Source organism: Amblyraja radiata, chromosome 18, assembly GCF_010909765.2.
Source record: "Amblyraja radiata isolate CabotCenter1 chromosome 18, sAmbRad1.1.pri, whole genome shotgun sequence".
In the NCBI taxonomy this organism is placed as follows: Eukaryota; Metazoa; Chordata; class Chondrichthyes; order Rajiformes; family Rajidae; genus Amblyraja; species Amblyraja radiata.
The window spans coordinates 2,948,377-2,963,505 of record NC_045973.1 but is presented as its reverse complement, the minus strand read 5'-3'; the positions used below and the strand labels follow the sequence as shown (position 1 = coordinate 2,963,505).

General features: G+C 48.3%; 2 protein-coding genes across 3 annotated transcripts; one reads left to right on the top strand and one right to left on the bottom strand.

The window, feature by feature from the left end:
* Positions 1–924: 924 nt before the first annotated feature.
* On the bottom strand, positions 925–8,395 carry pde12 (phosphodiesterase 12). Of its 2 annotated transcripts, XM_033036588.1 has the most exons (4): positions 8,039–8,395; positions 6,573–7,762; positions 4,227–4,305; positions 925–2,172 (listed from the first exon to the last, which is right to left on the bottom strand). In XM_033036588.1, the coding sequence occupies exons 1-4, from the start codon at positions 8,151–8,153 to the stop codon at positions 1,730–1,732; spliced, it is 1,827 nt and encodes a 608-aa protein (XP_032892479.1). In that variant the 5' UTR covers positions 8,154–8,395; the 3' UTR covers positions 925–1,729. The 2 variants fall into 2 exon arrangements, with proteins under 2 accessions (XP_032892479.1, XP_032892478.1); XM_033036587.1 differs by having other exon boundaries at positions 6,573–8,394.
* A 2,068-nt stretch (positions 8,396–10,463) lies between these two features.
* Positions 10,464–15,082, top strand: rps23 (ribosomal protein S23). The gene is made up of 4 exons (XM_033036589.1): positions 10,464–10,556; positions 11,606–11,765; positions 12,309–12,429; positions 14,872–15,082. The coding sequence occupies exons 1-4, from the start codon at positions 10,553–10,555 to the stop codon at positions 15,016–15,018; spliced, it is 432 nt and encodes a 143-aa protein (XP_032892480.1). The 5' UTR covers positions 10,464–10,552; the 3' UTR covers positions 15,019–15,082.
* Positions 15,083–15,129: the final 47 nt, after the last annotated feature.

The following is a 15,129-nucleotide window of genomic DNA, read 5'->3' as shown; positions in this document are numbered from 1 at the left end:
TAAACTCTCTTGAATCCAACAACAGATTAATGTATTCATAATGAACACTGAGTCATGCTCCAGTCGGTTTTATTAATAGCTATCCATTCATTGTTTATGCTTATTGAATGTTCCAAAATGTAACCTCATCACAAACCAGGAATATCCACACTTGTTAAAGCTTTGTAAAGTTAGAAATGTACTTTGATTATTAAGGTACAATGTTTAAGAAGGAACTGCAGATGCTGGAAAAATCGAAGGTAGACAGAAATGCTGGAGAAACTCAACGGGTGAGGCAGCATCTATGGAGCGAAGGAATAGGTGACGTTTCGGGTCGAGACCCGAAACGTCACCTATTCCTTCGCTCCATAGAAGTCTGGTACGGGAACTGTTCTGCCCACAGCCGCAATTCACTACAGAGAGTGGTGAAGGCGGCACAGCACATCACTGGCAACTGTCTCCCGGCCATTCGGGACATTTTCCACCGGCAGTGCCCGCGGAAGGCACACAGCATCATCAAGGACCACAGCCACCCAGCACGCAGACTGTTCTCCTTGTTACTGTCAGGCAGACGATACAAGAGCATGGCTGCACGTACCACCAGACGCAAGAACAGTTTTTACCATCATGCCATCAGGCTTCTGAACTCATAAACACATCATATATGTTGATTATTTTATTTATTATTGTCTTTCACCGACCAATGTCACTCTTATTTTTTTTTTCCCCTTAATTTTATCCTTGTAATATCACTGCTGAGGTGACCCGTTGTCTTGTCAAACACATTCCATTGTACCGTTGACCCTGTGTTAACCTACAGATGACAAATAAAACTGAACTGAACTGAAGCTGCCTCACCCGCTGAGTTTCTCCAGCATTTTTGTCTACCTTTGATTAAGGTGCAATTTCACTTTGACATTTGAAAACTCAGATCAGCCGGTTCCATATGTTTAAACATCTGTGTTTATTTACAGTTGTGATCTAATGTTGAACACAATGCAGACTACATATTTTGCATTTGACCAGCGCATTATTTGGTTAGATGGAAATTCCCTACATTTTCTGGAAATCTAAACCAAATTATACAATTGGATCACTTGACCATTGAATTTGATTTGCTTCAATGGTTTCCATAACTTAATGCCAGCAACACTCTGCTCCCAATTAAATGTAAACTCCTGCATGCATTACAAGTCCGGGCCTAGTGTAGACACAGGGAACTGCACACACACTGGAATCTGAAGCAAAACACAAAGTGTTGGGAGTAACTCAGAGGGTCAGGCAGCATCTGTGGAGGGAATGGACTAAGCAATGTTTCAGGTTGGGACCCTTCGTCAGACTGATCAATCTGAGGAATGGTATACATATAATTGAAACATATAAGATTATTAAGGGTTTGGACACGCTAGAGGTAGGAAACATGTTTCATGTTTCCGATGTTGGGGGAGTCCAGAACCAGGGGCCACAGTTTCAGAATATGGGGTAAGCCATTTAGAACAGAGACGAGGAAACACTTTTTCTCACAGAGAGTTGTGAGTCTGTGGAATTCTCTGCCTCAGAGGGCAGTTCTCTGGATGCTTTCAAGAGAGAGCTAGATAGGGCCCTTAAAAATAGCGGAGTCAGGGGATATGGGGAGAAGGCAGGAACGGGGTACTGATTGTGGATGATCAGCCATGATCACATTGAATGACGGTGCTGGCTCGAAGGGCCGAATGGCCTACTCCTGCACCTGTTGTCTATTGTCTGTTGATCATTTCCACTTCAGATCACAGACCAGTGCAATGTGATCTGATGGGTGGGAGACACTGGGCAAGGCCACGTGTCGGGTGATCTCTTCATGAGGTGGGAAGGGAATGACCCGGTCAACCTCCAGCGCGTCTTCATCCATGAAAATGTAGTCCAAGCAACCTTGGAACCCTCCCACGTAGTTTGTGTACGCGGGCTCCCCGCAGGCACTTCCCAGTTTGAAGGAGTGAGTGAGGGCCATTCTGCACTGCTCCTCCTCGCCGTTTGAAGTCCAGTCTTGGTGATCGGGCAAAATGCTTCCTTTGGTAACAAAGTCGTACAGGCCTGAGGACGGGGCACTGTTAAAGTCACCGCAAAAGATGATTGGCGTATTGGGATGCAGCTCGGAAGTGATCTGTTGAAGGTGACGAAATGCTACCGCTATCTGAATAAGTCGAATATGGCCTCCTGGAAAAAACAACGTACGAGAAATCAGACATCAACAAACTGCGCGGTGGCGCAGCGGTAGAGTTGCTGCCTCACACCCCCAGAGACCCCGGTTCCATCCTGACCACGGGTGCTGTCTGTGTGGAGTTTGACCGACATGAGTTTTAACCCCGTGACCTACCTGGGCTTTTTCCCACACTCCAGGTTTGTAGGTTAATCGGCTTGGTAAAATTGTAAATTGTCCCGAGTGTGTGTTGGATAGTGTTAAGGTGTGGGGATCACAGGTCAGTGCAGACTCGGTGGGCCGAAGGGCCTGTTTCCGTGCTGTATGTCTAAACTAAACTCATAGTTTGGTCAACAAACAATCTGTTGGAAATGTTATCAGTTTATAACTAATAATAGATTCTAATCTGCAAAGCACAGATGTATGAACAACTGATTCTGTCCTCTTACAAATTGCACCACTAATCGACAGCTTTAACTATGATGAGAATGTCCTAAGAATTGTGAATATCAAACAACTTATGCGTGTAGTTTGAAGTTACAGCACAGAAACAGGCCCTTCGGCCCACCGGGTCCATGTCAACCATTGCTCACCTGTTCACACTAGTTCTGTGTATACAGAGGGACAATTAACCTACAAACCTACACAAATTTGGGATGTGGAAGGAAACCAGAGCACCCGGGGAAACCCACATGGTCACGGGGAGAACATACAAATCCACACAGACAGCACCCGAGGCCAGGATCGAACCCGGATCTCTGGCGCAGGGAGGCAGCAGCTCTACCTGCTGCACCACTATGCTGCCTCTCATCTTTGTACAACAATCATGCCAGCATTAAAATGTTTAAATAACTGAAGTTATATCAAAGTATTAAGATCACTCATGAAGGCAATACGGTTTATCTTTCATTCATTGTAATTTAAGGTCAGTCACAATTCAATACAGAACGAAACGGGCGCTTCAGTCCACCTTGTCAATGCCAATCCAAGCTCCCAGCAATTAGGAACCTTTCCTGAACATACATCTGCTCAAATGTTTTGAAAAGCCATAATTATATCCACTTCTATAGCCTCCTCTGGCAGCTCATTCCAGATATGGACTCCCTTCCGAGTGAAAAAGCTGCTCCTGAAATCCCCCGTAAACCTTGCTCCTTCAGCCTCAGCCGTCCAGTTTTAGACTCCTCTTTATGCATGCCCTTCATCATCTTGTATACTTCAATAAGGTTACTCCTCGGCCTACTGCCCTCCCAGCCTATGCAACCTCTCCCTGACTCAAGCCCACAAGGCCAGGCAACTACCTTGGAAATTCCTGATGCATCCTTTCTGACTTAATGACATCCTCTCATCAACTGCGTGAGCAGAACTGTGCACAAAACTCCAAGTGTGGTCTCACTCAACACTTGTACAGCTGCACCGTGATCTCCCAACCTTCTTACTCAGTACTTATCCCGATGTGAGTGAGCACGCCAAATGCCGTCTTCACCACCCTGCCTGACTTATCAGGCAACTGAACCATCCTACCACACCCAGAGAGCAGTGCTCAGCTACTATCTACCTCATTGGTGACCCTCGGACTATCCTTGATCGGACGTTGCTGGCTTTACCTTGCACTAAACGTTATTCCCTTTTCATGTATCTGTCCCCTGTAAATGGCTCTTATTTTCGGTTTAAACCAGTGTCTTTCTGCTGACTGGATAGCACGCAACAAACGCTTTTCACTGTACATGGGCACACGTAACAATAAACTGAAGGGAACTTCAGGAACTTTTAGGAACCACTTTTAGGAACCATGCATCTCTCTGTTCTGCAATCATAATTAGTCAATTAAATTATTTTTATAATGGAAAAATGCGATAAATTATTAAAATAAGTGGATGGGCCAAAGAAATGATGCTCCTTCTTCTTGCGTATGGGGTGCACAGCCTAAAGTTGTAGGACAACTTGTTCTATTTGATCTTATTTGATTGTGCACGCCAGGTTGATTGCATTAGTTGAAACAGGGCGGACCACGTGAAGGTTGCAATCTCCCTCCCCCTGAAATGATGCTAACACGATAACACTGAATGTGTACCTTTTGGGTGCCAGTAAAGATGAGTATTAGCAACGCACACTTTCCTTGATGGATCTTCAAGGGACTGAAGCACACAAACCTAAACAACAACAAAGTGTTAAAAGTAATAATAAAACAACAGTTAATATTTCAAATCAATAACCCTTATTGGACTGGGAAAGTGAGAGAACAGGCATGTTTTAAGTTGCAGAGAAGGGGACAAAGGAAATGAGGTTCAAAGGGAATGAAATCTGGAACACCCAGGTTCAATAGACAATAGGTGCAGGAGTAGGCTATTCGGCCCTTCGAGCCAGCACCGCCATTCAATGTGATCATGGCTGATCATCCCCAATCAGTACCCCGTTCCTGCCTTCTCCCCATATCCCCTGACTCCGCTATTTTTAAGAGCCCTATCTAGCGCTCTCTTGAAAGCATCCAGAGAACTGGCCTCCACCGCCCTCTGAGGCAGAGAATTCCACAGACTCACAACTCTCTGTGAGAAAAAGTGTTTCCTCGTCTCCGTTCTAAATGGCTTACCTCTTATTCTTAAACTGTGGCCCCTGGTTCTGGACTTCCCCAACATCGGGAACATATTTCCTGCCTCTAGTGTGTCCAAATCCTTAATAATCTTATATGCTTCAATAAGATTCCCTCTCATCCTTCTAAACTCCCGAGTGTATAAGCCCAGCTGCTCCATTCTCTCAGCATATGACAGTCCCGCCATCCCGGGAATTAACCCTGTAAACCTACGCTGCACACTCTCAATAGCAAGAATGTCCTTCCTCAAATTAGGGGACCAAAACTGCACACTATACTCCAGGTGTGGTCTCACTGGGGCTCTGTTCAGGAACAGCTTCTTCCCCACAGCCATCAGGCTATTAAACACAACATCAAACAAGCTCTGAACAATAACTGTCTATTTTTACTATTGCACTTTATCTGTTTATTTATTGTGTATATATATGGTCAACAGTATATAGACACATTGAACTTTTATCTCCTGTTCTGTATTATGATTACATATTCTGTTGTGCAGCAGCAAGCAAGAATTTCATTATCCTATCTGGGACACATTACAATAAACTCTCGACTTGACACATAGTCAAAGGTTGAAACACAGCTTTAAAACACGATGCCAGAGAATCGTACAGCACAGTAACAGGCCCTTCAGCCTTACTCCATCTACACTTCACACAGCCTCACCAAGGCCAGCAGCATAATCAAGGACCCCCGGTCACTCCCACTTCTCCCCTCTCCCATCACGCAACAGGTACAGAAGTGTGAAAACGCACACCTCCAGATTCAGGGACAGTTTCTTCACAGCTGTTATCAGGCAACTGAGCCATCCTATCACCAACGAGAAAGCGGTCCTGACTTACCATCTATCTCATTGGAGACCCTCGGACGATCTTTAGTGTTTATAAAAGAACTACAGATGCTGAAAAAATCGTAGACAAAAATGCTGGAGAAACTCAGCGGGTGAGGCAGCATCTTTGGAGCAAAGGAATAGGTGACGTTTCGGGTCTCGACCCAAAACGTCACCTATTCCTTCACTCCATAGATGCTGCCTCACCCGCAGAGTTTCTCCAGCATTTTTATCTACCTCAGACGTTCTTTAATCAGACTTTACCTTGCACTAAAGGTTATCCCCTTTATCCAGTATCCGAACACTGTGGACGGCTCGATTGTAATCATGTACTGTCTTTCGGCTGACAGGATAGCAAACAATAAAAAAGATTTTCACTGAACTTCGGTGCATTTGACAATAATAAACTACCCGCCTATGCCGACCATGACAATAGACATTAGGTGCAGGAGTAGGCCAACCGGCCCTTTGAGCCAGCACCGCCATTTAATGTGATCATGGCTGATCATTCCCAATCAGTACCCCGTTCCTGCCTTCTCCCCATATCCCCTGACTCCGCTATTTTTAAGAACCCTATCTAGCTCCCTCTTGAAAGCATCCAGAGAACCTGCATCCACCGCCCTCTGAGGCAGAGAATTCCACAGATGATGCCCCATCTATACTAGTCCCACCTGCCTGCTGGTTGAAACAGTGGCTCAAAACGTAAGGAAGTATGTATGACATTGTATGAAGTATGATATTTAAAACATAAGGAACTATGAAAGACAGACAAAAAAGTGCTGGATTAACTCAGGGTGGCATCTCTGGAGAACATGGACAGGTAACGTTTCAGGTCGGGACCCTTCTTCATCTGCTTTTTCTCCAGAGATGCTGCCTGACCAGTTGAGTTACTCCAGCACTTTGTGTCCATCTTTGGTACAAACCAGCATCTGCAGGGCCTCATTTCCACATATGTGTGGTCAAAGGTTGAAATGCAGTGGTTTAAGAGATATTGTTGGTACCTGCAGGGTGGTTGACCTGTGCAGCACCTTTTCCTGGACGTTGGGGTTTGCAGCTACATCCTGGAGGAGGTGAGTGTGCAGAGGGTCGGAGGCCAAAGCCTGGCCCAGGGTCACGTCGTGCTGAGACAGCAGCTGGAATCGGGAGGCTCTGTAGAAGGTGGCCAGGCCTTCATGCTGCTTCCCCTTGAGGCGGAACAGGCCCTGGTAGCCGAAGGCATCGAGCGCAGGCCGCAGGCTGTGGTTGAAGAGCGTCTTGTCCACCTCCTGCAGGCACAGCAGGTCAGCCTGGTAGCCCAGCACCTCCTTCTTGACCAGGTTCTCCCTGTAATGGGCATGCAGGGCATGGGGGGGGCAGTAGGGGTACAGGGTGGTCTTGGACAGCTCGGTCTGGGCGTAGATATCGGCCAGGATGTTGTAGGAGACCACCCGGAGTACAGATCCGGCCGCGGCCTGCTGGGTGAAGGAGTGGCGGCCGTCAAAAGTGCAGGCCTCGGGGCCTAGTTGCACAGGGCCCGAGCTCAGGGCCTCGGACTCCGGCCCAAACCTGCTGCCATCTCCCGGGCAGCAGCGCAGCTTCAGCCTGCGGCCCACCAGGTTGGGCGGAGGGGTGAAGACTCTGCCGTAGGCCACAGGTTCCCAGCGCCCGGCCTCGGTCTCCTGCAGCCACTCGAAGCTGCAATCTTCCGCCTGCCCAAACTCCACCTGGAGCCGGGGGCAGACGGGGAATCCCGCCAACATGGAGGCGGGCAGCGCCAGCAGCGTCAGCCCGGGCGGGTTCCGCTGCACGCGGTAGCGGACCGAGCCCACCCGCAGCTCGGCGCCCTCCTGCCAGGCCTCTGCATTACTCGTGTCGCCTGGTATGGCCTGCTCGCCCACGTATAAGCTGATCGCCGGGGCCTGCTCCTGGGCTTGGACCGAGGCCTGGTCTGGGGCCTGCTCCTGGGCTTGAGCTGAGGCCTGTGCAGCACCTTTCTTGCCTTTGCGGGCCCCGGCCTGGGCCTTGAGCAGGTGGTGCGCGATTCGAGCCAGCGCGGCCCGCAGGCACTCGCTCTGCTCCCGCTCCAGCCGCCGCCGCCCCCCGCACACCTCCAGCGCTATGGTCATCTTGGTCTCACTCGGGACGCAGCGGACCACGGCCGTCTGCATGGCTGGGCCTGGCATTGGGTAAGGGCCTGGAGCCTGAGGTGGGCCTGGAGGTAGGCCTGAGGCTGAGGCTGAGCCTAGAGTAGAGTCTGGGCCTGAACTGGGAACTGAACCTGGAGCTGGGCTTAAGCTTGGGCCAGGTGCTGAGGCTGGGCCTGAACCTGGAGCTGGGCTTGAGCCTGGACCTGGAAATGGGGCTAGGCCCGAACCTGGTGCTGAGGCTGGGCCTGCGCTTGAGCTTGAACGTGGTGCTGAGCCTGGGCCTGCGCTTGAGCCTGGGGCTGGGCCCGAAACTGGTGCTGAGGCTGGGCCTACGCTTGAGCTTGAGCCTGGGCCTGGTGCTGAGGCTGGGCCGAGAGACGAGCCGCGGCCTAGAGCTGGGCCCGCGGCCAAGGATCGCTGCAGGAGGCGGAGGGCGCGGCCCAGCAGGGCGGGCATGGACTCGGCCCCTCTCCCTCACCCCCGCCTGGGCTTCACTCACCCACCCCCCGGGACAGAGACAGAGACAGCGGGCGCCGGGCAGCGAGTTAACGCCGTGACTCGGCCTGACTCTGTCCCTCTGCTGGCGAGTTTAACGGAGAAGATTGTACCTGCGAGAGAGCGAGAGAGGTGAACTCAGCACTGCAACTCGGAGAGAGTTTGTCGGTGACGATCAAGCCTGCATGCAAAAGGTTTTAACTCTTGAGGTGAACTTGAGGACACCTGAAACTAACTGCAGATGCTGGTAAATACTACACAACAACAACAACAACAAAAAAAGACACAAAGTGCTGGAGTAACTGGAAGGCACTCAACAAAAAGCTTTACACTGTACAATGAATTAAACTGAAATACCTCCCTCAGCGGGTCAGGCAACATAGAAACATAGAAAAATAGGTGCAGGGGTAGGCCATTCAGCCCTTCGAGCAAGCACCGCCATTCAATATGATCATGGCTGATCATCTAAAAGCAGTATTTAAGAAGGAACTGCAGATGCTGGTAAATCGAAGGTAGACAAAAGTGCTGGAGAAACTCAGCGGGTGCAGCAGCATCTAAGGAGCGAAGGAAATAGGCAACGTTTCGGGCCGAAACGTTGCCTATTTCCTTCGCTCCTTAGATGCTGCTGCACCCGCTGAGTTTCTCCAGTACTTTTGTCACCATATAAAATCAGTACCCCGTTCCTGCTTTTTCCCCATAGAATTCCACAGATTCACCACCCTGTAACTAAATAGATTCCTCCTCATCTCCTTCATAAAAAAAAGTCCTTTAATTCTGAAGCTATCACCTCTAGTCCTAGACTCTCCCACTAGTGGAAACATCCTCTCCACATCCACTCTATCCAGGCCTTTTGCTGTTCTGTAAGTTTCAATGAGGTCCCCCCTCATTCTTCTAAACTCTACATTCAGCTTTTCCAAATTATCATCCATAAATTGTTTTATATGTCTAGCAACGGAATTATCTACCAACTTTCTTATCATCGAGGGAGGGGTGGTGGAGGCAGGTACAATAGTAGTGTTTAGGAGGATTTCGAATAGACATCATGTTCAGCACGGGCTTTGTGGGCCAAAGGGCCTGTCCCTGTGCTGTACTGTACTGTTCTATGTTTTAAACCATATTGAACATAGCTATAGTTCTTGGTCGTAACATCGCAATTCAAGCGTTTTTAGTTTAGTTTAGTTTAGAGAAACACCATGGAACCAGGCCCTTCAGCCCATCGATTCCGCACCGACCAGCGATCACCCATACAGTGTTTCTACCCGACACAGCAGGGACAATTTACAGAAGCCAATTGACCTACAAACCTGCACGTCTTTGAATGTGGGAAGAAACTGGAGCACCCGGAGAAAGCCCACGTGGTCACAGGGAGAACGTGCAAACTACACGCAGACAGCAGCCGAGGTCTGGATCGAACCTGAGTCTCTGGCCATTTAAGGCAGCAACTCTACCGCCGCACCACTGTGCCACCTAGGGGTTTAAGAGGCTTTCAGATAACGACAGTACTCACACTGTGATGGGTGTGTAATACCCACCTTTGCGGTTGCAGCTCCTAGACTGTGGAACAGCATCCCTCTTCCCATCAGAACTGCCCCCTCCATCGACTCCTTTAAGTCAAGACTAAAAACCTATCTATACTCCCAAGCCTTTCCTGACGTCCACTGAGCGAGGGCTAAATGTATATATGTATGTAGTTTGTTTGTTTATACTATTCTTATAATAAATGTAAAGCACTTTGGCCAACGAGAGTTGTTTTTTAAATGTGCTATATAAATAAATGTGACTTGACTTGACCAAAGATCATAGAGCGGAGCTCCACTCTATAATCTTTGGTACCCACACTGTGAGGGGGGGGTGTAGTACTCACACTGTGAGGGGGGGTGTAGTACTCACACTGTGAGGGGGGGTGTAGTACTCACACTGTGAGGGGGGTGTAGTACTCACACTGTGAGGGGGGGGTGTAGTACTCACACTGTGAGCGGGGGGGGCGCCATTGCCGGTGCGCACCCTCACCCCTCCTCCCCCCCCACCCTGGGCCCCGCTGACTGACACCCGCCCCGACCAACCAGCGCCCGGGTGGATCCGGCCCCGCAGCCAATCAGCCGCCGCGGGAGGCGGGACCTGGTGTGTGTGGGTGTTTATTTGTACGTTTGCGGTTTTAATACAGAGGGGGTATTTTAGTATTTTATTTGGGGCGCGTGTGGTGTGTTGTGGGGGTGTGTGTGTGTGGGGTAGAGGGAAATGTGGGGTGTGGAGTAGAGGCAGGCGCGGGTGGGGCAGGCGCGGCCGGGGTCCTGGCTGCGGCTAGGTGAGGCGGCGCGGTCGGAGCGCGCTCTTTCCGGCGCGGACACCGGGGGAGAGACATGGGTGAGAGGCCGCTCGCTCACACTCACACTCGCTCACACTCACACTCACACTCACACCCGCCCGCCCGGCACTGGGGGAGACACACGGGTGAAGGGGAGACTGAGTGAGGCCTCGGTCCCTCCCTCCGCCCGCCCGCTGCTCCGGCGCACTCAGTACGCGAGGCCCAGGCCTCAGGCCCGGCCGCTCACACACCGCTCCACGTGGAGGAGGAACCCGACCCGAAACGTCCACAGCCCGCTGAGTTAGACACCAGGTGCAGGAGTAGGCCATTCGGCCCTTCGAGCCAGCACCGCCATTCAATGTGATCATGGCTGATCATCCCCAATCAGTACCCCGCTCCTGCCTTCTCCCCATATCCCCTGACTCCGCTATCTTTAATAGCCCTATCTAGCTCTCTCTTGAAAGAGTTACTCCGGCATTTGGTGTCGATCTGCCCGGGTTCGATCCGCAGCTTGTACCCTCTCCCTGGGTTTTCTCCGGGTGCTCCGGTTTCCTCCCACGCCCCCCAAAAAGAGCAGGGAAGGAGGCGGATTGAAAGCAGCAGGGCAAATTGGGGTAAAAAAAATGTTTGAAAGCAGAAATAACCCTTGGCTTGATAAAATTGAGGCAGTGCATAAGTAAGTAAGTTTATTGGTCAGGTATTCACATACAAGGAATTTCCCTTGGTGCTCCGCCCACAAGTAACAACATGACATACAATGACAGTTACATAAACACTAAACATTAATAATAATAAAATTATTATTATTGCATGCATACTACAAGATCTGGGCGTCCTTGTAGTAAGCATGCAGATGCAGCAGGCAGTGAAGAAAGCGAATGTTTCCTGCCTCTAGCTTGTCTGAACCCTTAATCTTGTATGTTTCAATGATATCCTCTCATCCTTCTAAATTCCAGCCGCTCCATTCTCTCAGGACATGGCAGTCCCGCCATCCCGGGAATTAACCTTGTGAACCTGTCAGTGTCGGACGTCAATTCCTTGCCCGATTACTGTACTGTGAGAAACGTTGATGTATTAATTCACATGTGATTGTAATGCTTGTGTTTAGGTAAGTGCCGTGGTCTCCGTACAGCAAGAAAGCTGCGTAACCTCCGTCGTGATCAGAAATGGCACGACAAGCAATACAAGAAGGCCCACTTGGGGACAGCGTTGAAGGCCAACCCATTCGGGGGTGCTTCCCATGCCAAAGGAATAGTCTTGGAAAAAGTGTAAGTATTTATAAACACAGGGCCTGTTACAGCAGTAGTTTACTTCCCTGGAGCATCTGGTACTAGTCTTTCCTCTTTTCTCACAAGGAATTGTTAAAAAAAAAAGACTAATCTCTTGTTTGGAAAATATCACACTTGTATCGGTTAAGAAGGAACTGCGGATGCTGGAAAAATCGAAGGTAGACAAAAATGCTGGAGAAACTCAGCGGGTGAGGCAGCATCCATGGTGCGAATGAATAGGTGACTTTTCATCCATAGATGCTGCCTCACCCGCTGAGTTTCTCCAGCATTTTTATGTGCACTTGTATTAGTGTATTCATTTGATGAGACTTGTAACTGAAAAGTATTAAAAATATTAATACATAAATCGTTACGACTTCACTCAATTGTTGGTACGTATATTATTACACAGTAAAACACCACTGAAAACCTCTCGGCCAATTTCTAGGTTGCCATGTTTCAAAACATACCTTTCGGAAAGGGCAAAGAATGAAGAAGAGTTAAATGTCGACATTTTGCAAATAACTCTTTATTCTCTTTCAGTGGCGTTGAGGCTAAGCAGCCCAATTCTGCGATCCGAAAGTGCGTCCGAGTGCAGCTCATTAAGAATGGCAAGAAAATCACAGCCTTTGTTCCAAATGATGGTTGCTTGAATTTCATAGAGGTAAGCAATAGACAATAGATACAGGAATAGGCCATTCAGCCCTTCGAGCCAGCACCGCCATTCACTGTGGTCATGGGTGATCATCCCCAATCAGTACCCCGTTCCTGCCTTCTCCCCATATCCTCTGACTCCGCTATTTTTAAGCACTTATGTTTACTATACTTGCTCGGTACGGAATTAATTTCTATTAGTGAAAATGTGGTCACTTGATATCATTTTGTTTGGTGTCTTTTGCCTTTTATAGTTTTCTGGGTATACAAAAATAGATTTGGTAAAACATTTCTGTTTTAAAATTTCTGTTATTTTTTAAAATTCCAACCCTGAAACCTGCAAGATAAATAATGGATACTACCTTCAAAGTAGTTTGAAATTTCACTGCAGCCTCAATTGAGTTTTCCTTGTCACTGGGATAAAATCCTGACACCCCCTATTTGCAGATATTTGAAGATCTTCACAATAATATTTCTGTTCAAATGTCATGACCACATTGAACAGCTAATAATGGACAGTCAATGCCTGACTTGGCATTGATGTTAATCGCTGTAGATCATGTATTGTCTTTCTGCTACCTAGTTAGCAAGCAACAAAAGCTTTTCACTGTACCTCGGTACACGTGACTAAACGAAACTGAACTGAAGAGTGTGAAAGGGGATTTTTGCCTCGAAGAGGTCTTTCACTTCTCCCTGGAGCCATTTGGGTACAGAAGAATAGTTTAACAAATCTTAATTTATACTAGACCAAGTGCAGACCCGTTGGGTCTGTTCCCCCAACGTGCGGTTGTGGGGGGGAGGCGGCATGCAGCATCACACACTAACTACCCCTCCCGCTCTCACGCTAATAGAGGGGAGGAGGGGGGAGAGAGAGGGCGGGGGAGGAGAGAGAGGGTGAGATGAGGGGCGGGGGAGAGGTGGGGAGCAGGGAGGGGGTAGGGGTGTGTGGAGGGGAGGGATGGTGGGGGAGGGGAGGGGGGGGGGGAGAGAGAGTGCCTTTTTACTTCAACCCAAACCCAAACAACCATTTGCAGGCAGTGCTTTTTTACCTCTAACCATATTTTCATTTTCAAACCAAATTAAGGGTGCTCACAGTGCTGTAGACATTTGTCAGTGTCATTCAAAGCTCTGATTGAGGCACACCACTTGCAGAGACTGATTGAGGCACACCACTTGCAGAGACTGATTGAGGCACACCACTTCCTGGTTTTATAGTCCCTCCCCCTCCCTCCAGCAGGGGCAGTAGAAAGAATGGGGAATGTTGTAAAAACATTAATATCTCTGTCAATTTTCATCGACGGGAAAAATCCTCGGCACACATGCGGCGGAGGGGGGCTCTGAGCGAGGTGGCCAAAAATGACGGCCGTAGGTGGCGGCGTACTCTCGGAAACCGCAGCACGGAAAGCCAAAACCGGTCAAGAACAGAGTTTTAGTAATATAGATAGATGATGGCACTGCAGAAAACATTGCCCAAATATCCAACTGCTTATCAATGTGGAAGCAGGCAATAGTTTGTGGAATGCCAGATATGAGACACAGATGTATTGGGAAGCAAGGTGGATCTTGAGTCTGAAGGTTTTGTGCTTGCTTCCTGACCCATTGTTGCTGTTGCGAGTAGATGCAGCTCAATTAATTGTGTTTATGGTGGCACATTGTGAGCTAATGGCAAGGAACTTGTAAACTGTAACCTATATGGTTACTGCCTCCTAAATTGACAAGTTGACTGGCATAATCGAGCAGGTATGTGTGGGAACACATCACCTATACACTTCCCTCTAGGATGCAAACCATCCTGACTTTAAAATATTTTGGTCTTCCTTCATCTTTGCTTGTTGAAATACTGTCTCAGCTTGAGAGAGGCCCTTCAGTGGATGGCTTTGGAAGGAGGGCCACGACCATCTGTTTGAGGGCAATCAAGGTCGGCCAATAAATCTGGCCAAGACTGACAAAGATCTCAAAGTTTGAATACATTTAATTCTATTAAAAACCACTACTCTTACCAACTGCAGTGTCAAATACATCCACATTTTCCCATTAACTCCACTATTGGTGTTTTGGGTGATATAAGCAGTATGGCATTAACATGCAGAGCAATTCTAATAGTTAATTGGAGACATGGAATTGGAAATGCTCTAGTCTTGAGTAAAACAAAGTGCTGGAGCAACTTTGGTAGCATCTGTGGAGGACATTTTGCACAACAGTCTGAAGAAGGGTCTAGACCCGAAACGTCACCCATTCCTTCTCTTCTGAGATGCTGTCTGTCCGTTGAGTTACTCCAGCATTTTGTGTCTACCCTCTGTGGAGGACATGATAGGTGATGTTTGGGTTGGGACCCTTCTTCATACTCCAGGCTTTGTTTTACAATAATGAATTCTTCCTTACATGTGCATGTTTTCAAGTTTGTAATTGCTTACTATTGTAAATGTTTAATTGTTTCAATTGTGTCCTTTAGGAAAACGATGAGGTTCTGGTTGCTGGCTTTGGCCGTAAGGGACATGCCGTTGGTGATATCCCTGGCGTCCGCTTCAAGGTGGTTAAAGTTGCCAACGTGTCTTTGTTGGCCCTTTACAAGGGCAAGAAGGAGAGACCAAGATCTTAAACTTGTCATTACATTGACAAATGCTAAATAAAATCTTTTAAAGTCATGCTTTTTCAAAACCTAACAATTGTCTCATTGGCTTCCTACTATTTGCAATGCCCATAAATGTTC